Genomic DNA, 25,001 nt, shown 5'->3' with positions numbered 1-25,001 from the left:
AATGAAATTCGCTAGAGTGTAACTGAGAGAGATCCAACTTAGACTTAGACCTCAAATGAGAGGGGTAGGCCTCCTTTTATACTTAACTATCGAAAAACTAATTAAATTTTTGGAGCAGGCCGACACAAGACCTGAATTCCCACCCACTTGAAGTGACCAGTGTGAGGACCAAATTTGGTTCCTGATTGAGAGGACCAGGGCGCTTTGGCGCCATGGTCCTGAGCTAGGACTAGTGTGCTCTAGCTCCCTAGTCTTGAGAATCAGGACTTAGCTTTGGGGAAAAGATAGGAGAGAAAGTGAAAATACAGGTTTGTGGGAGGTGTGAGCAGAATAAAACCAATCATTGGGCATCGAAAGACAAAACGCCAAGGTGAGGTCTAGGCTAGGTGCGTGCGGATACAATTTATGACGCTACACAAACCAACCTCCTTTGGAAGTTTGATTTGATAAGAAAGCCAAGGACTAGGAGAAAAAGATTTTGTACAACAGAGTATGGACATTATGAATACTCTCAAAGACAATTTACTTCAAGCACAAAATCAACAGAGGATCTATGCTGATTGGAATCACATTGAGTGAATGTTTGAAATGGGAGACTTTGTATTATTATGACTACAACCATATAAGTAGTCTTCATTCAAGACAATTGAAGTTGGAAAGTTGAAACCCTAGTTTTATGGGCCATATAAGATCATAAGGAAGATTGGCGAGGTATCTTACGAATTGGAGTTGGTCGAGAACAACCATATTCACAACACATTCCACGTGTCCCGACTCAAGAAAGTGTTAGGGCAACAAGTTACCTTGTGTGTAGAGTTAACCCCACTTCACGACGAGGGTAAACTATTCCTGGAACTAGAAGCAGTTCTTAATATGAGGGAGAAGCAATTGAGGACTAAGAGTATCCCTGAATTTTTGATCAAATGGAAGGGCATACCTAAGGAGGATGCTACGTGGGAAGGAGAGATCTTCAACCATCCAAATCTGAAGTTGCTTGAGGACAAGCAAATTCAGAGAGTGTGGATTGTCATGTGCCCTGCATCAAACCCATATCTATCTTCCTTCACTGTAATAACTTGAATATAGAATAGAGGAATAGTGAGTGCAAATAAGTGATTGTTTTGTTCCTTTGAAGATAGTACCTTCTCTTGCCTTAGTTGTGCAATAGTAGATAGAGTGGATATTGGTTGATTACAAGTTTGTTCATCCTACAACACAACTTTATTGCTTGAGACAACATAGGATTATCTCCTCTTTCTATTTGTACTTTTGTATTTTATTTTCAATCATATTGATTACGTTTCAATTTATTGCAATTTAATCTTTAGCTCTTATATAGAATCTATGTTTTGTTTGTAAATCCGATCACAAATTTGTGCAGTTTTGTTTTCATTAGAGGGATCATTTTGAAAGAATGATAAACATGAATCTCCCTTTTTCTTTCATTAACACATTGTAAATAGATTAAATCTTGTGAATACCATCTCTCTTTTTGTCCCCTAAGGATTAAGGCTTGTAAACCTAAGTTTAAGCTTGACCACTAAGGAATCTCACAAGAATTCTAAACGAGCCCCTTGTTTGAACACCATTTCATTTGCCTTTGAGTTATTTGGTAACACCAAAACCCAACATTGTAGAGACTTGGGGAGATCATTTAATCTCATTTTAAGAGAGTAGTGAACCCTATGGCTCCAGAGAGTTGGCTTTGTGCAGTTTCCCACACCAACAAAACCTACACTTATTATTCAAAAACAATTAGTCTCCATATCATATTTAAGCTGCATATATATGCTTTTTCTCAAGCTTGAGATATCTTAGGAAAAATAAATCCAAATGATTATAGATAGCTTTCAATTCAGTATCCACTTCATATTCTAGACACAAATACCTCTTATTCAATTTTAAGATTCAAAAAATATATTTTTATTTAATTCAGTTGGATCACTTATAATTTTTATTGATTTCCTGGTTATTAATGGAAAACATGGAGAAAATGATTCAATAGTAAAGATTTTTGTGAAATGGGTGTGGCTCTAATCAGCCTTTTGACTTTGAATAAGGCATTGTGTAGGCATCTAGTGCATATAGCTGTTTTAATTTATAGTATGCAAATGTTCATCACTAGTGCTCTCTGATACAGGAGTCCTGGAAAGATTACAGCCATTTTCATTCCCCATTTTGAAGCTCTTTCTCAATTTGGAAATGCATCAATATTTACCATCAATACTGGAGAGTTGGAAGCATCATATTCTCTACATGTATGTTACTTATAAAGCTTACTAATTTATCTTGTGTACATTGACTTCTTTTTAATTTGAGAATATTTTTCGTTATATTTTGTATTATAACCTTTTTTATTTGTGTCAATAAAATGAATTTAATTTATTACCTAGCTAGATCTAACCTACTTGATGATGAATGAAAAAATCAAATTAATCGTCATAAATCTTGTGGCAATATCTACATTTTTGTATTTACTCTTGAGAAGGCAATATAATGTAAAGAAATTTGGTGTAAGGTAGCACAACTTAACATGTATACACTTTTGTACAGCAAAAACTGACCATAAACACGAAGATTTATATGAACATACAAAACTCCCTTTCACTACAAACAATTGTCATTTCCTGCATGAAACTAGGGGTTAACCACAAATCACAGTTAAATAGAAAACCCTAGGCAATGGAATAAAGAGGGCTGACTCAGAATTTAATACATTAAACACATTAAATATATTTCCAACTAGAATTTAATACATTAAATATATAGGCAGCTAACCAAAGTAGGGTTCAATAAATAGACAGCCGACCTTGATGCAAAGGTAGTTGTCCATGGAGAAGGAAATAAATCAAATAGAAATAAACTATTGCTATTTTAGGGCCGACCTCTTGCGAAGAGACACGTTCCTTGGTAAAGGGATATGCTAGATTAGCTATAAATAAGGTAAGACAAGATGTGAATGGAGGGGGGAAAAAACAATACTCTTCCGCTTTTTGCAGACTAATAAGCAGACTCAAAATTATGGAAATCAGAACAAATGAACAGCAACTGAATTAACATTGGACAGTGATGTAATTGGATTAACAAGATCTTTACCAATGCCTGTAGCAGCAGATTGATCATCAGCAGAGATACTCACCCACATCAGATCTGATTAAATACTCATATATCAAGTTCATGTGGTATGCAGGATTAACTTCTTAACACATCTCTGTGTGATGTTAATTATATGGGAAATAGTTAGATTACTTATGCCTACGAATGTGAGTATATATGCTTGCATGTAGAATTAGTTTATCAATATAATTATTTGCCTATAGTAATTATATGTGATTGAAAATATATATATTTTGATAAATGCATAAATTATTGATAAGATATGACTTCTAGATATACCTATATTAATTGGCCATGTTAGAGTAGGAAAGAAGTGCAAGGAGGGGGATAAAGTCCTGACCTTGGGCCTAGGGTCGAGTCAAGGGCACCCTATTGCAATCTTCCCTCCAAGCCTTATATGGGGTAGTTATTGAAGTAGACAGGAAAGAGGTCCTCAATAATAAGGGGAGAGAAGAATAGCATGATGGAGGGAAACGGTGTATAGGCTTTGCTAGGTACGCCACCTCATGAGCATGGTTAAGGACCATATGAGGCCGTGAGGGACAGTGTTTCCGTTCTTGGGCCTAGGGCCGGAGATATTTAGGGCACCTCATCATGGTCACCTCATCTCCATCCTCGTTATGGTTGAGCTTATGAGATCATTTGGATTTATGTGCTATAAGTGTGTTTCTCCTTTAACCCTAGAGATAGATATATTATATGCTTTGTGTCTACATTATTATCTAACATGGTTGCAGGTTTCCAAGACAGACTTATCGCATTCTATTCTTAGGTAAGAATTATCTCTCTAAATAGGTTATGTTCCTTGTTTCATTTGGATTTTGTGAATTCAGGGCAAATTACAAGGTAATCCAAGAAAGGGACATTACAACAACTTAAAAAAAAAATTGTTTGTTCCTTGTTCAATGTGAAATAGATAAATGACCAATGTAGAAAAGGTAATTGTATCTACCAATACCATGATAGGCTATCATACACTAAAGAATTTTGTGTTTGAGGTGGATTGTCTAGCTATTGGTGCATTGATGTAAGATAAATTGTCATCATAAATCTGACCATGATGATGAAACAAAAGGTTACAAAATTGTGCAAAGTGTAAGAAGGCCTATATTTCCTTGGTATATATACATATACTATGCCACTAGGTCCTCTTACATGGGTTAATTTATTGGAAAAATTTGGTCTAGGTCCTGATTTGGGGTTGAGATGGCCTAGGGTTTACCTATGGTTTTTCCCAAAATTCTAGGTGCCTTGTGGGTCCTTCATAGAAGTTTGGGTGAACCCAAGCCAAACCCAAGTGGATCCATAGGTTGCGGATCATAAAATCACAATTAAATTTAAAAACAAAAATAGGACATTTAAGTGATCTAATTTTTCGTCCAGTGTTGTCTTTAACTAGTTTTGCTTAAAGTTAGTCATTTCTACCCTCATTTCACAAATATATATATATATATATATATATATATATATATATATATATATATATATATATATATATATATATCCCTTACATGCTTCAATTTAGAGTATATCGATTATCATTATTATAATACACTCAATAATTGGTAAAAATTAGGTTGATTATTTCCAAAAGAGATTGAGTCTCTTATAGAATACAAAATTTACAAAGAATGGAAAGTTTCTAAAAAGAAACTACAGAGAATCATCTATCGACTATATTACAAGAATATTAAGCATTAAACTTATATTATAAAATATTATTTTAATACCCTTCCCTTAATGCTCAATCGGTCAACTACACCAAGATGCCCTCTGAATTTTGCAAACTTATCTGGGTTGAGAGACTTGGTGAGGATGTTGGCAGTCTAATCCGCAGTTGGAACATATTGCAATTGAACTAAGCCGTCTTCTACAAGCTTTCTGATGAAGTGATAATGAGTTTCCACATGCTTGGTTCTTTCATGGAAGACGAGATTTTGGCAAGTTTGAGCACTCCTTGATCATCACAGAACAAGGGAGTCGGACCTACTTGAGATATTTGCATATCTGCAAGCATCCGACGAAGCCAAACTACCTCACAAGCTGCCTTAACTGCTCCTTGATACTTTGCTTCTGTCGAGGAGAGAGCCACTGCCTGCTGCTTTTTACTAGTCCATGTGACTGCATTGGATCCCAAACTGAACACATATCCAGAGGTTGATTTCCTGTCATCAACCGAACCTGCCCAATCTGAATTTGTGAACCCACTGAGTCTAGGATCATGACTCCGAGTGTAAAGAAGTCCATAATCAGAGGTGCCCTTCACATAACGCAGCATATGCTTCGTTGCTACCCAATGATCAGCCTTGGGAGCTGTCATGAAGCGTGAAATGTAGCTCACTGCAAAACTGAGATCAGGTCTAGTAGCAGTAAGATAGATGAGATTGCCCACTAGTTGCCTGAATTGTGTTTCATCTACAGGAGGAGAATTAGACTTGGCTGACAACTTCAGTCTTGTCTCCATAGGTGTGGAAGCAGGCTTACAATCCTGCATTCGAAAACTATCAAGCAAGTTCCTGGCATACTTAGACTAAGAAATAAAAATGCTACCATCAGTCTGCCAAACCTCAACAACTAAACAATAATGTAGAAGCCCCAAATCTGTCATATCAAAATCCTTGCACAGGTCTTGTTTGATTCTTGCAATCAAATGTGCTGAATTGCCAATAATGATCAAGTCATCCACATAGACAACAAGAAAGAAAATATCTATATTATCACTAGAGTGTTTGATATACAGATTACTATCAGAGGGATTACGTTGAAAACCATGAGCAACCAAGTACTAATCAATCTTGATGTACCACGCTCGAGGAGTGTGTTCCATAAAGTGCTTTCTTGAGTCTACATACTTGATGTTCTTTGCTAGCAACCTTGAAACCAAGAGGCTGTGTCTTGTAGACTTCTTCCTACAACTGCCCATTGAGGAAGGCACTCTTAACATCCATCTGATGGACTTTCCATCCAAACTGAGCTGCAAGAGCGAGAAGAAGGCGAATGGTACTCATCTTGGCAGTAGGAGAAAATGTCTCCTCATAATCAATGCCCTCTTGCTGTGTGAATCCTCGAGCAACTAATCTGGCCTTATATTTGTCTAAAGTACCATCTGCATGATACTTGACCTTATACACCCATTTACAGCTAATGGGCTTCTTCCTTGGAGGAAGATCAGAGAGAAACCAGGTGTTGTTCTTCAGAAGGCTCTTGTATTCTTCATCCATTGCTTGTTCCCACTCTGGAATCCCTTTGGCCTCTTCAAATGTTTGAGGCTCATAAATACTATGAATGTTAGCCATGAGAGCAAAGTTAACTGTATTTTGTTGCTTGCCCTTATTTTTGGAAGATCTACCATCAATGAGCTTATCAGGACGAAGATCACTGATTGTCTTAGGCCACCACTTAGGCCGGAGAGTAGATGTGCCAACATCAGATGGAGGAGGAATAACTGGAACTGGAGGTGGAAGAGGATCTGGTACAGTTGGAAGATTAGCATCATCTAGAGGAAATTCAGGTAGTGCATCATCAAATAGAGAATCTGTATCATCCCTCCCATCAGGTGAACCAAATGGAAGATAGACACCCAAATCAGAAGCCTTCAAAGGCTGATCCTCAGAATTCTGCTCAGACGAGGAAAGCTGAAATGGTCCTCGATCTTCATCAAAGACAACGCCGCGAGTGAAGATGAGACAATTAGTGTCTATATCAATCAGCCGGTAAGCCTCATGGTTGTCACTGTACCTTGTAAACATAAGCTTCTGACTCTTGGAATCCAACTTAGAGCGCTTGGCATCTGGAATCCAAACATATGCAAGAGAGCCAAAAAATTTTAGATGACTGATCCTAGGTTTGCGATCAGTCCAGGGTTCCTCAGGAGTCTTCCCCTTGACAGTATGAGTGGGAGACCTATTAAGGAGATAGACTGCAGTAAACACTGCTTCAGCCCAATACTTCTTAGGAACTTTCTGTGTTCCAGCATAGACCTAGCCATTTCTTTAATGGTGCGGTTGCGACGTTCTACAATGCCGTTTTGCTGAGGGGTGTAGGGTGTGGTTAACTGACGTTTTATGCCATGTGTATCACAGAAAGTGGAGAAAGCAGTAGAAAAAAACTCCCCCCCGTAATCAGACCTAAGAGTAATAATAGAACAACTAGACTCTTTTTCTACTAAGGCCTTAAATTTCTGAAATACCGGAAACACATTTGATTTCTGTTTAAGAAAATACACCCACATCTTACAACTGAAATCATCAACAAAAGGTAAGAAATACCTGCACCCAGTAACAGGAGTATTCATTGGACCACATACATCAGCGTGGACTAACTGTAGTACCTTAGATGCTTGCCATGTGTCACCATCCTTGAACGGTGTCCCGTGCTGCTTCCTAGCCTGACAAGCATGACAAACTTGCTGATTTCGAGTTTGAATTTCAGGTAGGTCATGTCCTAAATCTTCCTAAACAAGATGAGCAAGGTAATGAATGTTCAGGTGATCATATCGCTGATGCCATAGATGGGTGATAGAGGATTTTGCTGTGAAGGCATGCTCAAGAGAATCACCTGTATCCACAAGTTTGTAAAGACCATGGTCCGCAATACCAACAACAACAGTAGTGTGTGTCACACGATCAACAATCGAATAGTTATGGGCACTGAAGATGACATCAAGTTGAGGAGAATGCCGCATAATCCGACTCACAGAGAAGGTTGAGTTCCATGCCAGGAACGTAGTATACATTGAGGAATATGAGATTCCTCCCACCAGACTGTATCTGAACGTTGCCCTTGTCGACAACGGTATACTCTTCACCTCCTCCAAATATGATTGAATCAGTATAGGGAGAGAATTTTGTAAACCAATCACGCTTGTGACTCAAATGCCGAGAAGCACCAGAATTTATATACCAAGGAGAAGATTTCACATGGTCTGCAGGTCTTTTAGCCATAAACGCGTAATAGGCAGACTCTTTCTGCTCTGTGTGCTCAGCAACATTGGCTTTAGGCTGAGACCCTCCCTGCTTCCGCTGTTCGGAAGCTATCCGATTGCAACAATCTTCGATTATATGGCCATATTTGTGATAGTAGTTGCACTGAGCCTTTTTCTTCTTCGAACCTTCCTGTGACTGACTGGAGGCCTTCTGCTGAGATGATTGAGAGGACTAAGCTTTGCCTTTATCCTTGTGAAAGAATTTAGCTGCAAATGCTTTCTCTGAGGAGGAAGAAGTGGCACCGCTACCAAATTGTTGTTTCCAGCGATCCTGCTGCAGAAGTTTGGTGCACAACTCTGGAAATTTCAAATCAACATTCGTAGACGTAATGTTGAGAGTTTCTATGAAGTGCTCGTAGGATTTTGGTAGACTTTTCAAGGTTATGACTACCATATCCCCTTACTCCATTTTTCGACCAATAGCTTTGTAATATCCCCTGTCTAAAGATGACTGAAAACAAGGGGATATCTGCTGATACACTGGGTGCAATGCTGTTAACTGCTGCTGTCTCAGTAGTTTTCAGGTTGATAAAGGACTCAACAATCTTACATTTGACATGAAGGAATAACCACTATTGATTCTTAACGAAGTATGACAGCCAAGCAAACTTATATAACCATAATATGTCATTCTATCACTCTAATCAAATGTCTATCAGCTAGTAGACATTATGTTAAACAGTTGGCTGTCGTCCTCATATCAATATGAAGATAGCATAATGAGATGCAATTCTTATTGCATATGATAGACTAATTACATTGACAGTTCCCGAAAACATTTCATGAACATAATGGACTACCATTAAAGATTATTTCTCAGTTATTCTGAGGTCATTCAGACTGCAACCAAACTCATGCATCACATTGGGAAATCAACTAGCAAATGAACCTGGTATCAAGTGATGTGCAGAAGCAATTAGTATCCCAAGTTGATAATCCTCCAACGAGCCTCCAATCTGAATCACTTCTGAATCCGTCTTGCTGCTGTAATATTCAGACTGACAACTCAAGTGACAGTGGCCGAATCTTCCTCAAATATGCCCCCAAAAATAGTTGCCAACGGTGTAGAAGTGTATCGCCTTTCTTTATGTGAAATTTAGAGAACAAATGCCAAGTCTATGAGCCAAATCGAACCAACTAATGTTCCGCCCCTGCTGCTGCAAATACGGACTGAGAACTTAATGAAATCTGCAGATAGGAGTCCAGATGTCGCCCAAACTGATCAATCTCCACTAAGCATGACAGCGCCTATCTCCTTAAACAAACTTGAGCAATCATAAACTTTAAATGGTGAGAATCGAAGGACGCAAAGGGGGAGCGACCTGTCATAGTTCTGCCTCTTCAAGAAATAAAATGGACACTTAAACACCCCATAAATTATCTCCAAAATTATCACCTTAACCTCTTATGAATTTAGGAACCAATAGAAATCAAAATCGATGCATGTGTGGCAAGATATGAATCAAATCTTTGAAACCATGGTCTGCAACTGAGTTAATGATCAGCCCTTATGTCTTCGATCTGCCTCTACAAGCCATTAATAAATATCGCCTAGGTGCCAAAGGGATATCGCCATCTTGTCTTGCCCAAAAGTATGCATCAATAAAGTGATCTTTCAAAGTCTGAAAATCTGAAGCACAACCACAATCTGATGCAAATCCTCTTTACGTTCAATATGAGAAGCTGAAAGTACTCCTCACTCTCTCTAAGCAAATTTGTCTTCAAGAGAAGACTTCACAAATTAGGCACCAATGTAGATTCCGTCACAAACCTACTCCAAATGAAGAACTAGGGTTTCGTCCAGCCTTTCTATCCAATCTGCTGAAGGTTTGCGTCCTCAGAGATTCCACCAATGCAACACATCAGTCATTTCATCAAATCAATCTCCAAATCTAAGTCTCTTTCCTTCTCTTACCCTCCTCTATTTATCTTTTTCCATAACCCATCATGAGAGGCTTCTAGAAGAGGGTAGGTACACTTTATTTATTTTATTAAGTGACTATTTAATTAATTATTTTATTTTTATACTTAGTCACTTTTTAATTAAATTAATTAAATATAAAGTCACTTTTTAATAATTAATTTATTTTAATGACTTTATAAGAAATTAATTTAATTAATTTCTCCTTATTACTCCTATTAGCCAGAAGGCTAAAATTGGGGACATTACAAGCTTCGAGTTGATCTCGAATGTCTTTAATCTTCATGAGATGCTCCTATAAGGACATGTGTTCATCCATCATGATGGAGAACAACTGGTTCTTCAAGAAGAATGCTCGGCTTCTGTCGGATGTCTCATGCAACTCCTTCAGATGCTTCCAGATTTTTGAGGCTGATTTGCCAGAAGGGATCTGAGGTAACTGGTCATTTGTGACAGTGGTGCAGGGCACCCAAGGCATATCTCAGACTCTTGAAGATCACGAGGTTGTAGTAAGTGGTTAAAAGGATGTAATCATGGTGTTGATCCTTTGGATCCACCTAATAATGTTTTTGGTTCAACTTGTAAGGCTGAGACTCTCAAAGGTACCTTAAGACAACCTTGGGACTCATTACACCAATAGGACCTTAGAATAGGATGTCATAAGTGTTTTTGATATTGTTTTAGCAAATAAATGACTTTAGAATAGATCCTAAACATGTTTGAAGCTTGGAGGATGCAAATTGCCAAAAGTTGCAAAATTGTCAAAAATGTCATCAACAACTTTTGCAATATTGCTTAGAGAAGTTGTATTTTGGTTCTAACGGTCATAACCATTCAAAAGGTGGTTAGAGTCGTTGGAAAGGGTCTATGTAAGCATGTGAAACCTTCCAGGAGAAGGTGGGAAGTGATTGGATGTTATTTTGGTAGAGAATTAAATGAGAAGCACTGAATTTCCTGAGCAATTTTGTTTTTTCCGAGATAGTACGGTATAGTATGGATTGCCAGACCAAAAATCTAGGCATGGAATGATGGTAAATTGAATCATCTCTTGTTTTCCTGTGTTTGGAGTTCACTTGGTGACCGGAGCATTGGTTTTGTCTTCTTTCTGTTCTGACTGGTCTAGAAACCCTTAATTTCAAGGTTAGTGCAGAGATGGAACCCTAACTTGTCTTTTCTGTAGTGGAATCTCACGGCCACTTGGAAAATGCAAGTTAGGGGAGTGTATTGTAAGACCCTAAAGGCTTAGGACTGGAGGAGTTTGTCTGTTGCTTCAACCACCAAGTCCTAGGCTAAATATCTCTGTGTATTTAGCCTAAGCGATGAGTCCATTGTGTGGACAGTCAACCAAACAAGCAAGGTGACCAGTTTGATAGTGAATCTTGTTCATTTGGAGGTAGGAGAACCTAACCAAAGTGCTGCATTGGTCCTATGCACCCATTCCTTGATACTTGCTTTGTTAACCAAGCCTAAATAGACCTATTAGGTCTGTGAACATGGTAAGGGTTAGGGCATGTTGGAGTAGGCTCAATTCCTGCAACTTTGGGATCTTTTGTAAGTCCGAAAAGGGTATCCAAAACAGTGATTTTTTTGTCTAGTCCTTTGGAAGTTTTACAAGTTGTTGCCCATAAACCGGCTAAAGAGACCTACTAGGATCTTCTAGCCCTATAAGGGTTCTTAGCCTTGTGGAAGTCCCAGAACCCAATTTGTGGTTGATTGTCCTTATATTAGCCATAAGTAAACTATCCCAATCATTAGATTGAGAATTTGTAGACCGGAGACCAGATTTCCATATTTTGGTCAAATTTAAGGAAAGTGTCCCTAAAGCCCAATCTTGGTTGGAGTTGTGTAATGTCCCTAGAACCTATGGAAGAAGTGTGGGGTGTGAAACACAATTAGGAGATCAGTCCTTCCATCTAGGAAGCCATTGGACCTCTTAGGAGTGAGAAAATCAATCTTTAGGTGTATAAACCAAGAAGTAGGCTCATTAGTACATTTCTTGCTATGTACTCTGCATCAAACAGAGAGCTTAAGAAACATGACAGCTTCTCGATTGCGATCATCAAATTTGTCCTGATCTGATTCTGTTGCAGTAGGACGAGATTCTTTGTCCAAAACAAGATCATCAAGGCGGTGATATTCAAAGATTGTCAGCATGCGCTCCTTCCAGGTGTTATAATTTTTGCCATAGAATCTCTGACTGCCTTCCAACATCAAGTTGGTCAATGACGCCATCTTGCACGTTTCAAAATGCACGAAAAACGAGAGAATCTAAAAGGGCATATGTAATGTCCCTTTCTGCCTAGCTCAATAATATATACCATTGCCAGTCTATTTTATTCCCATAGGCTAAGGCATAGAATAATAAAGGGAATAAATTAATAATTAATAAAGGGTGGTCTTCAAATTTTAAGTTTATAGGATATTCCTAATTAATTATAACTAGGGGACCACTTCATTAATAAGCCAGGTGGCTAAGCTTTTTGGGTGATTTAATTATTATATGCCTAAGTCAAGACTTTAATGAAAAGGGCGACTTATTTATTTTGAGCAGCTTATTATCATCTCTTTGTATTTAATTACCCATCAACAAATTGGAGCGCCTACTATAAGATATGGTGAGAAATATCAAATATTAAAATGGTTTAAATCGCCTTGATGTGAGAAAGACTTTATAAGGGAAATCAATATTGGAGGCTCAATTATTCACGACTTCATTTTATTATTTCTCTTTCTACTCTGAGCATCAATCCTTGAAGAAAATCAACCGGACGAAACCCCTAGAGGTTGGATGTTTTGGACGACACCTAAGGACACTTGTTGATGGATTCATTGCTGGTTGGGTGAAATCGCAGCACTCTTATTGCAGCCTCAGATACACCAGAACTCGCAGACGATTTGTCATTTAGTTGGGTGATCATTTGGACATCTGAATTTGTAATGTCCCTTTTATCGACTAGAATGGGTATGTAGGGAATATCACTCGAATCTCTCTTCCGAAAATATGAGCTCTATCACCCACAGGGCTGGATCAATAATGCTATCTCTGATTTATAATGGAAACCTGCAGGCAATGTTATGATATCTGATTTATTAATGATATGATGCACCGGCAGAGTATTCTCTTAGAAGTTACTAGTGCTTTGACTAGTTATCAATGAACACTTGCGTTTTAATGGGTGATGTATCTACTTTACAATCTGGACTGAGTGATTCCTTGGATGCCGTCACTGATATATGTTGTCCTGCATCAGTAAAGCTGATTAGGCGTGGGTTATAATCCGACTAATTCCCCCGGTGGATAAGAAGGAGAGAGGTGGTACCTATTCCCTCTACGATTTGCCTAGTTATATCTTGCTTGGTGAAAGGTTTGCAACCTTTGGATACAGAAAAGACATATCTCTTCCAACCATTCCTCTTCCTAACAAAGATCTAACTTAATTGCATCTTTTTTTTGGTTAATCGATTATATCGATAGAAAGATAATTTGTTTACATCATTCTTTCATAATTATTCCTTAGTGTTGGGTTTGATTGCAAAATCCATTTATAATCGATAGGTGTGTGTTTGCTTATAACCATAAAGAGTTGCATCCTCAGCGGCGCTGCATATTAGTCCCTTATCGCCATAGCGGAGGTCTATGTGCCCTTCAACGGAAAGGATGAATTTTCCACGATACTTTGAATAATATTTATCTGTATTGTATTAACATCGACCTGGGCCAGATATTTCCCAAATTCCTTCTATCTCCTTGTCTAGCTGATATCGATAATCACTGTTCTGAGTATCATCAATACTTAGGCTATTTGACATCAATTTGGCATATTGTCCATGTATCATAGTTATCTATACTCATATGCACTCACCGGATATTTATTTTATTATTATTATTTATTTATATTACTTATATTATTATTATTTGATAAATATGAATTTAATATTTAGAAATATAAATTTTATATTAAATCTTATTTGTTATTAATAAATAATAATCATATATAACAATAATAATAAATAATAAATAATAATCATAACAAATAATAATAAACATTAATAATTATATATTAGAGGAAAATCGTGAAGTCTCATAAATGAGACGATTTTCCAATATTATTAAATGTTAATTAATAAATGTTTTAATTATCCTATTTATTTAATCACAATAATCCAATGTCCAAAGAGGGGTTATGACAGCATAAATCTGAAACAAAGGCAAAGGTAGGTACAAATTTCAAAAACTGTATGGCTGGCTCAAATTTAGAGTTAAATCTGTGGGCACAAAAACCAAGGCACAAAAAACGATGCACCTAGAAAAATTTGACAACCCAAAAAAGATCTCGAAAAACCCACAGGGAATTTGTAATTGAGTTTTTTTCCCGACTTGAAACAAAGGGTTTAAACCCTAGTCGAAAAAAACAGAGACCCTAGGCCAGTAAAAATCAAATGCCCAACTGAGTTCTTCGAACCAGGAAGCCAAAATCCAAAAAAAAAGGTGAAAGGCGCAGAAATGCTTCGTCATAAATAGCAGAGACCGTTGCGAAAAAGGCAAATCGGGGCACAGTAAATCTGGAAAAACACAGGCCAAAGTTGAGGGTTTTTTATGGAGCCGCTTTCGAAAAACAAACCTTGATCGCGAGCAAACAGAGTTGGCACCAAGGGGAAAAAATCATGTGAAGGAGTGTCGTGCAGGCCTCATAGAGCAAAAAAGAGATGGAAAGTTTATAAAAAGAATACAAAATTTATAAAAGGAGTCTCTTATAGAATACAAAATTTACAAAGGATGGAAAGTTTCTAAAAAGAAACTGCAGAGAATCATCTATTGACTATATTACAAGAATATTGAGCATTAAACTTATATTATAAAATATTATTTTAATATATTACATAAGTGGTATCATCAATATAAGTCTTATAAGGTATCAAGATACTATATATTGTGTTAGAAGTAAAGTATTAGATTAGAAAGAAGTCTCTTGCAATTGAATGATGATTGAATTGTCTCATTATTTTTTCAATTTACCTAAGGGGACATGACAAGTGGTATTGGAGCTAATGAACCTACTAGGCTGTGGGAAAACATTTCAAATCAGCAGAAAATGAGGACAATTGTAAGGTTGGTACAAACTCAATGATAAAATGAATCCATCCATGGAACAACATAAAGACAGTCAAGAAAGACTGTCTCATTTGTTGGACATGCTAACACAAGTAAACAATAATGGCAACAAAGGAGGCAATAAAAATCAATCTGTCAACAATCAAATTCCAAATAAACGTATGGCTACAACAAGCTCGAAGCCAATGATATCAACATTTCTACTTAAAGCAGAATATCAAGAAGACAAAAAACCCACATTGATTGATCTACAAAATCAGTTTCAACAAGATTGGATAAATGGAGGTTTACAACATGATATGGCTCTAAGAGATTACATAGACTTAAGAATGAAGTACTTGCCTAAAGGATGTAGAAATCATCACCTTGACCCAAGGAGAAAAGGTGAAAAGCATCAAGAGTTTCATACATACGCTCCTCACAACAAATGTCATTAGAAGCCTTCAAGGTTGTTACACCTAAGGAAGAAAATGGAAAGTGTTTGACAACTGCAAATCATGAAACCTTAGAAAAGATTAATTCGATAAAAAATCATCAAGCACTACAAGAAAATCAGAATATAGTCATCGAACATTTCAAGGAGCCAAAGTTACAAGGAGAGGAATTAATTTTATACACTTCTAAGGAAATAGAAGTAGTTGATTCTTCATGTGTTTCTTCTATCACAACTGAACAAGTAGATGGATTCATAAGGACCGTGAGTTTAATCTTACACCATCTGAAGGATCATGCATTGAAGATACCATGGTAGTAATTGAATCTAAGGATAACAATTCAGACCTTGTGGAGCTTCTTGGTGATAAAGATGTCGACCAAAATTCTCTTTCACCTCTCAAAGAGTACTTAGTATCCACTAACAAATCAATGGTTAGTAACATTTCTAATGACAGTGATTCAAAAGTTACATTGTGTGTCCAATCTAATTACCTTGAGAAAGATGAACAAAGAAATGTGACATTGAAGGTATTGAGAGATGATATACCAAGGGTAGCGAGGATAGATCAGCTGCTAAATGTCATGAGACCCTAGATCAATATAAGAAAGAAAAGGATAAGTTAAAAGATGTTCATGAAACCTTATGAACAAGAAATCAAGATGAAGTAACTAAACACTTCAGAAGTCTAGAAGGAAAAGGAAGAATTGATGAATTAGAAAACGTAAATGAGACCTATGACTTGAGACATTGTTTGGAGAAATCAGATAATGAAAGTTTGGAAGAAGATAGGTATGGAATCAAGGATAACATTCGTCTTGTTAATAACCCCAAGTTCAAAGTGGAAGCAAATAAGACCTATGACAACCCACTCTTTGAATTAAATAAAGAAGTCCATGTATATTTTGACGAGACTGAATACAATCATAGAATTTGGGATACCGGTGAATCTTTTATCAATGAAGTATTGACACAAGCTTGGAATAAAGGGACAAACCCTAGCAATGCTATCTCTAAACACTCTCCAATTAAATTACTAGAGAGTACATTTCAGGTCAGATTAATGAAGAGGATTCCTTCCTTTCATCAAAGATTAAATGATGATTGTTTGAGTTTGGTAGAATGAAACAATACTTCCTGTAGATGTCTTACACAAAATAGTTATTACTACCATTGTTTTCTGATAGAGATGACATCAATTGGTGGTTGAAAGGCTATTGAACCATCTCTAATATCATGGAGGTTAATGACAAAGGATCGTACAAGTACAATTCAAATTTTCACCTCCGTCATAGTGAACGACGATTCTTACCAACACTATAGGTCAGTTGTAATTACAATAAGTTGGAGCGATTGGGAATTTCCTTTTGACTTATTAAGGAAATGTATCAAGATTTTGAATCTATGGTTGAACCAAGTGTTTTCATTAGTCAAGAATAAGACTAATCATGATATCTATTTTGTTTGGAAGTTAGACAATGAACACTTCTTAAGATTACAAAAGAGGCAATTACAGAATCAGATAATTGAATTCAGAGTATGCAGCATCAGCGTGACGATTTTGTTCCAAGACTGATTTGGAAACTCGGTTTCATGTGGGATTCTATCATTATTGAGAATGAGATGAAATATGATGGTTTTGATAAGCTTATGGTATTAAGATTTGATATTCTCAAAGGACATTATTTGGAAAGGTGGTGTAACCAACCTTAGGACCCCAAAATTTATAGGATGGACATATTACTTCATAATGTAATCAAGTTTAATAGACTTTGTGAGTTCAAGCAAGGAGAATGCATTGAGGCTTTCTATCGACTTAATTGGGATCCTGGCATCAACTTGACAACTTAAGAATGCTTGTGGGCAAGTATTTTCAAGGAGGGGAGACTGTAATGTCTATTGTGACGTATTCACACATCGCCCCATTGCAAATGGGGACCCCTACTTTTTTTGCTTTCTGGGGTTTGCTTTCTAGGTTTTTAGGGTTTTGTCTGTTAGCCTTTGCATTTTGAGTGTCGCCAGGGGGATCACTAGGATGGCAAGCTCTGCTTGAGCCAGGGGGAGTCAACAAGTGCTCCAGGTTAGGGTTTCTTTGAAAGTCTCCCTTAGGCCTAGTTTTGCTCTTGTTGCTAATAGTGTCTTGTTAGAGTTTCAGGAGGTCAATGCAGCTTGGTGAGTGAATATCATCTTTGAAGGTCTGAGTTAAGTCAAATTGGTGAGTTGTAAGAACCCTTACTAACTTTGCCCTTAAATCATTGATTTCTACCCTTGGGAATTTTGTCAAACACTTGTCTTGCAAAGTCTGTACTTGCTGTTATGAGTTTTCTGTTTGTATTGTTTGGGTCTTGTACACTGCAATTAATGTTTTGAATGCCTCTAACCATGAAAGATTGACTAACAATGTCATAGAAATGATATGCCAATTGATTTTGATGCATATAAGTAACTAAATAACAACTACAGCTGCTTGACAAATCATCAAACACTTGGCATGCAAACTAGAAATTATGTGGCAGCAGCATAATGAAGTTTTTATTAGTTATTCTCACACCAAATAGTTACAAAGGTATAACATGTAATTTCCAAAACTTATGACAGCAAAATTAGAGAACCTGATATGTAAAATGATTGCTGCAAATGATGGTCTCCACTCTTCAATGGACTGCCAATTAAACACGTTCCTGCTGTAGCTACGAATAATTTGCCAATTAAATGCCTGATTTCTTAGTACTGTAGCACGTCACTATTCACGCCACTGTAGCGTTTCACTATTCACGGATTACTGTAGCGCGAGTACTGGAGCGTCTACTGTAGTGCAAGTACTGTAGCGTCTACTGTAGCGCGGTTACTGTAGCGTCTACTGTAGCGCGGGTACTGTAGCAGCAATTGTATCTTGAAATGATTGCTTCAATTCTGATTTTTAATGGCTGCCAAATGAAACTGTAGGTCTACAATTGATATATATTCGAAAATCTGCATACCCTAGATGTCTTCCCTTCTTTTTAAAGCCCAAATAGAACTCCAGAATGAAGCTCTCTTGAAATGCCAAATTCAGTGGATATTTCACCACCTCAAATGGTTGCAACACTGAAGAATTGTCGCTCTCCAATGGCTGACTGAATCAGAAACCCTTGGCTTCTTCTCCCAAGTTCATAACAAACGAATATCAATTCTCTGGATGGATGATATAAAATGAGCTCTTAAGTCCCTTTTTATTCTTTCTTATGAGAGCTCGAACACTTTCTTGGCCAATGTGGGATTAAAGACATATTCACACATTATAATATTAAAGTGACTTTATTATTATAAAGTTACTTTATAACTTTATAATAACATTAAAATATTTAAATAAATCACTTAAGTCACTTTTAATTAAATTAATTAAATATAAAGTCACCTTTTTTTATTTTATTTTATTTAATGACTTAATAAGAAATTAATTTAATCAATTTCTCCTTATTTCTCCACTTAGCCTTCGGAGAATGTAAAGGCTAAGAACTCCACTGAGATGCTAAAAAGGTGGGGACATTACAGTCCACCCTTCCTGAAATTGCTTGTCCTCAAGCAACTTCAACTCCGGATGCTGCAAAATCTCCTCATTCTCCCAAGTAGCATCCTCTACTGGCAAATCCTTCCACTTCACCAAATATTCCCGGATGGTACGTCTCCTCAAGTTCCTTTCTCTGAAATCAATGATAGCCTCTGGTATCAAAACAAGTTTTCCCTCATCATCCAGGGGTGGTAGTACTGTAGAAGGCACAATATGATGTCCTAGCGCCTTCTTGAGGCGTGACACATGAAAAACGTTGTGTACCTTGCTCTCTGCTGGTAAATCTACCTCATAAGCCACCTCTCCCACTTTCCTGATAATCCTAAATGGACCATAGTATCGTGGCTTAAGTTTCTCGGCACCACTCTTCTTGAGAGTGGATTGACGGTAAGGCTGCAACATAAGATACACCATATCTCCAACCTCAAAAGTCCGCTCAGTCCTCTTCTGATCTGCATACTGCTTCTGCTGATTCTGTGCCTTAGTTATATTATCCTTGAGAGTCTTAACAATGTCTTGACTCTCCTGTAACAAATCACCTGCATTGGGCACTCTACTGTCACTCAAAAGCAGATCCATAAAATTGGGTGCCTCATACCCATACAGGGCCATAAAGGGTGACATCTGAATAGACATGTGATAAGTGGTATTGTAGCAATACTCACAGAGATAAATCCACTTTACCCATGCCTTTTGTTGCCCTGCTATATAATTTCTGAGATATCCCTCCACCCATTTGTTCACTATCTCCGTCGGACCATCTGTCTGAGGGTGGTAGCTAGTACTCGGAGTGAGCTCTTTCGCACACAACCTGAATAGCTCCTGCCAAAAGTGACTCATAAACCTGCTGTCCCTGTCACTCACAATGCTCCGAGGTAAGCCATGTAATCTGAATATCTCCTTGAAGAACAACTCTGCCACCTGCGTAGCAGTGATTGGAAAAAAGTGTGCAAACTTCGTAAGGCGATCCACAACCACATATATGCAGTCCCTGCCTTGGGCTCTAGGCAGTCCTGTGATGAAGTCCATAGACAAACACTCCCACTTCCTATCAGGAATCGGAAGTGGCTGAAGTAAACCGGCTGGATAGGAGTGTTCTTGCTTATTCTGTTGGCAGGTGGGACACTCCCTAACATACTGAAGTACATCTGCTTTGAGCCCTTTCCATGTGAAGCGCTCTCTAATCTGCCGGTATGTCTTGTAGAAACCAGGATGTCCTGCCATAGGTGAATCATGAAAAGATTTCAGAACCATCCTCCTCACTACTGATCCTGGAACCAAAAATATTCGCCCTTTGTAAATGATGAGCTCATTCACAAGGGTGTATCTGCTGTCCTGAATAGTCCCATCTATGAATCCAGCTGCCCAAGTATCCTTTGCATACTCTGCAAGGATCAAGTGTCTCCAATCCTCCGATATGTCTGTCAATAAGCTCAAATGGGGCCGACGTGATAAGGCATCAGCAACTACATTCTGTGTCCCCTTAAAATATGTAATGTCAAAGTCATAGGACTGTAACTTGCTCACCTACTTCTCCTGCCTATCATTGAGATCTCGCTGCCCCAAAAAGTATTTTAGGCTATTATGGTCGGTTTTGATAGAAAATTTGCTACCTACCAAATATTGCCTCAATTTAGCCAAAGCATGCATAATAGCTAACATCTCCTTATCATAAATGCTGAAGCTCCACTCTGGCCCTCTCAATTTCCTGCTCTCATAAGCAATAGGGTGCTTCTCCTGCATAAGCACCGCTCCAATGCCCTCCCCGGAAGCATCACAGTGTAGCTCAAAAGGTTTGCTGAAATCTGGTAATGCTAACACTGGACAAGAAGTCATCAACTCCTTAAATTTCTCAAAACACTCCTGTGCCTCAGGAGTCCACAAGAAAGTTCCCTTTCTCATCAAATCTGTCAAGGGTGCTGCATGCCTAGAATATCCATCTACAAACCTCCTGTAGAAACCACATAATCCCAGAAAGCCCCTCAACTGTGTAAGGTTCACCGGTGAAGGCCACTCCACAATGGCACGAATCTTTTCAGGATCCATGCGTATGCCCTCTGCACTGATGATGTGACCCAAGTCCAACAACTATGTCATGCCCAAATCACACTTCGACTCCTTTGCATACAAGGACTCTCTGCCCAATATATCCAACACCGTGTCAAGGTGAACCAAGTGCTCCTCCCAAGATCTACTGTACACCAATATATCATCGAAGAAGACAAGAACAAATTTCCTCAACTGAGGATGGAAAACCCGATTCATTGTTGCCTGAAAAGTAGCAGGTGCGTTAGTTAGCCCAAATGGCATAACTACAAACTCAAAATGGCCACAATGACATCTAAAGGCTGTCTTCTCAATGTCCTGCTCTCTAACTCTAATCTGGTGATAACCTGATCTCAAATCGATCTTCGAGAAGAAGCAAGCTCCATGAAGCTCATCTATCAACTCATCGATCCTAGGAATGGGGTACTTGTTTTTACATGTCTTCCTATTAAGCACCCTGTAATCAATGCACATCCTCAATGTCCCATCCTTCTTCTTCACTAAGACCATTGAAGAAGCGAAAGGAGACTTACTTGGTCTAATGTGGCCCATAGCAAGTAACTCCTTTACGGTTTTCTCAATTTCATCCTTCAACCTCTTCGGATGCCTGTAAGGTGTAATCATGATGGGTTTAGCCCCCTCCTCTAACTCAATGATGTGCTCAATACCCCTGTCTGGTGGTCTACCTGGTGGAATGTCACTGAACACCTTAGAGTGTTTAACTCTAAGCTCTTGAATATCAGGAGGATATTCAATCTTCTGCTGTCCCTCCTGTGATGGCATCAACATGCACTCTGCTGCCCACTCTACTTGATCATGTCGAATCAATCTAGCCATCCTCCGGAAAGTAACCATCCTGAGATCACTGTCCCTGATTGCCTTAAGAATATGTGTCTTCCCATTCACTTTAAACCTCATCTCCATCTCCTTGAGGTTAAGAGTGAACTCCCCAATATCATGCAACCAACTCATGCCAAGGACTATATCTGTATCTCCCATAGGCACAACATAGAAATCTGCCTTAAAGTCATAATTATTAACTTTCAATGGGAGTCCAGTGATCTTACGATCACATTTGAAGACATAGCCATCAGCTACCCTCACTCTAATTCCCCCAAACTCCTTTGTTTGTATGCCACGCTTCTCCACCATCCTAGCATCAATGAAATTATGAGTGGCACCTGTATCAACCAAAGTTATGACTCACTGTCCAGCAAGCACTCCTCTCATCCGGAATGACCCTTCCTGCCTAATACTTGTGAGACGAGCTTCCCTAAGTTGCCCATCTCCTTCCCCATCCTTGGACTCCATTTTAGACAAGTTTTCAGCTTTGTCTTTCTCTTTTTCACCATCTATTTCCTCTATATCAGACTGCTGGTCTGAATTATCTGATTCTGATTCCTCATAGTATGCCCACATAACTCTGTTAGCTTTGCTCTTTGGTCTAAGAGGACAATCATGGTTTGCATCATAGGGTCCTTTATTGTAGAAACATAATTTTTTCTTCCTCAAATCATTTAATGTTTCCCTGTCAAAAGGTGCTGGAGTTTTATCTTTAGAATCATTTTTAAAATCAGTCCTCTCTGGTTTTTTATAAAATGGTTTGTTATCCTTACTAGAAGATGCTCCTTTGGACTGAAATTTGTTTGTTGGGACTGCATGTTCCATACTTCTTGCCTTTTTCATAGCTTCCTGTAAAGAAATAGGATCAAATGCCTTTATCCAACCTCTCAGTGGTTTAGATAGGCCCTCAATGAAAAGAACTATCAATCTACGCTCTGAAATGTTTGGTACCATGACTGCCAACCGCTGAAATTCACCAATGAAATACTCCAAGTTGCCTGTTTGTTTCAGTTGTGCTAAGTCCCGGAAGTAAACCTCTGGATCTTTCTTGTCAAATCTTTCAACCAACCTTTCCACGAAGTCTGGGTACTCTGTCACCTGATTATGCTGAAGTGTTACCATACCATGGTACCACCAATCATGTGCTACTCCCTCCAAATGCAAAGTGGCGTATTTGATAGCTTCAATCTCTGTCATTGGCCTCAGTGCCAAAAATGTGTCAAGCTTATGAATCCAAGCTTGAGCTGTTATCTTACCACTCCCATCAAATGTAGGCATAGTAAGCTTGCCTGTAACTCTATTTAGCTCACTATTTTGACCTCTAGGCCTCCTATCCTGTTTGAGTGACCTGTAATGCTCTCTCCTCTGATTAACAAATCTCTTGAATGTCATCCTCTCTCACACCTGTGGAGTTAATAAATCCCATTCGTCATTCGCAGCCATGAGGATATCTGCGAACATCTCCTCTCCTGGTTCTCCTGTAGGTGCTACCTCAGGCTCATCTCTAATGAAGGTAGGACGTGTAGGCCTGTCTGCTGTCCTGGAATGAGTCCTATGAGCTCTAGGTGACCCCACTGCACTCCTGTTATCCCCTTGCTCCTGATTCTGTCTGTCTTGTGGGTTCATGCGCTCAATCATGGTGGTGAGTGCCTGCAAGGCCTGAGCCATCTGCTGCTGTCCTGTAGCCATTACTCTGAAAAATTCCCTTGTTTCTTGCTCCTCATTCCTATCGCCTCTGGGTGGGCTACCCCCTTGCCTGTCACCCATGGGGCTCGGCTGCCTGTCAAATTCTTGTTCCCTGTCAAACAAAGCTCGCCTGCGAGTGTAATATCTGTGAGAACCAACCTCAGGCGGCTGCATGTGATTGCTAAACCCTCAGGATGGCAAGATTTAGCTCTGATACCAATGTAAGAACCCTTACTAACTTTGCCCTTAAATCATTGATTTCTACCCTTGGGAATTTTGTCAAACACTTGTCTTGCAAAGTCTGTACTTGCTGTTATGAGTTTTCTGTTTGTATTGTTTGGGTTTTGTACACTGCAATTAATGTTTTGAATGCCTCTAACCATGAAAGATTGACTAACAATGTCATAGAAATGATATGCCAATTGATTTTGATGCATATAAGTAACTAAATAACAACTACAGCTGCTTGAGAAATCATCAAACACTTGGCATGCAAACTAGAAATTATGTGGCAGCAGCATAATGAAGTTTTTATTAGTTATTCTCACACCAAATAATTACAAAGGTATAACATGTAATTTCCAAAACTTATGACAGCAAAATTAGAGAACCTGATATGTAAAATGCTTGCTGCAAATGATGGTCTCCACTCTTCAATGGACTGCCAATTAAACACGTTCCTACTGTAGCTACGAATAATTTGCCAATTAAATGCCCGATTTCTTAGTATTGTAGCACGTCACTATTCACGCCACTGTAGCGTTTCACTATTCACGGATTACTGTAGCCCGAGTACTGTAGCGCGGTTACTGTAGCGTCTACTGTAGCGCGGGTACTGTAGCAGCAATTGTATCTTGAAATGATTGCTTCAATTCTGATTTCTAATGGCTGCCAAATGAAACTGTAGGTCTGCAATTGATATATATTCGAAAATCTGCATACCCTAGATGTCTTCCCTTCTTTTTAAAGCCCAAATAGAACTCCAGAATGAAGCTCTCCTGAAATGCCAAATTCAGTGGATATTTCACCACCTCAAATGGTTGCAACACTGAAGAATTGTCGCTCTCCAATGGTTGACTGAATCAGAAACCCTTGGCTTCTTCTCCCAAGTTCATAACAAACAAATATCAATTCGCTGGATGGATGATATAAAATGAGCTCTTAAGTCCCTTTTTATTCTTTCTTATGAGAGCTCGAACACTTTCTTGGCCAATGTGGGATTAAAGACATATTCACACATTATAATATTAAAGTGACTTTATTATTATAAAGTTACTTTATAACTTTATAATAACATTAAAATATTTA

The 25,001-nt window shown here is 38.3% G+C and overlaps 1 protein-coding gene across 6 annotated transcripts in view; it reads left to right on the top strand.

Annotated features, from left to right (window-relative positions):
- Positions 1–25,001, top strand: part of LOC131065140 (protein HAPLESS 2) — a 296,194-nt gene that overhangs the window by 167,018 nt on the left and 104,175 nt on the right. For all 6 annotated transcript variants that reach the window (XR_009111380.2, XR_009111379.2, XM_057999571.2 and 3 more), the window contains one exon: positions 2,141–2,258. Coding sequence is in view for 4 of the 6 variants with exons in the window: in XM_057999571.2 (XP_057855554.2) it covers positions 2,141–2,258 (118 nt within the window). In the remaining 2 variants the exon portion in view is untranslated. The remainder of the gene's footprint in view (positions 1–2,140; positions 2,259–25,001) is intronic.

Source organism: Cryptomeria japonica, chromosome 5, assembly GCF_030272615.1.
Source record: "Cryptomeria japonica chromosome 5, Sugi_1.0, whole genome shotgun sequence".
Lineage (NCBI taxonomy): Eukaryota > Viridiplantae > Streptophyta > Pinopsida > Cupressales > Cupressaceae > Cryptomeria > Cryptomeria japonica.
Note: the sequence above shows the minus strand (reverse complement) of the source record. Positions and strands in the feature narration are given on the sequence as shown.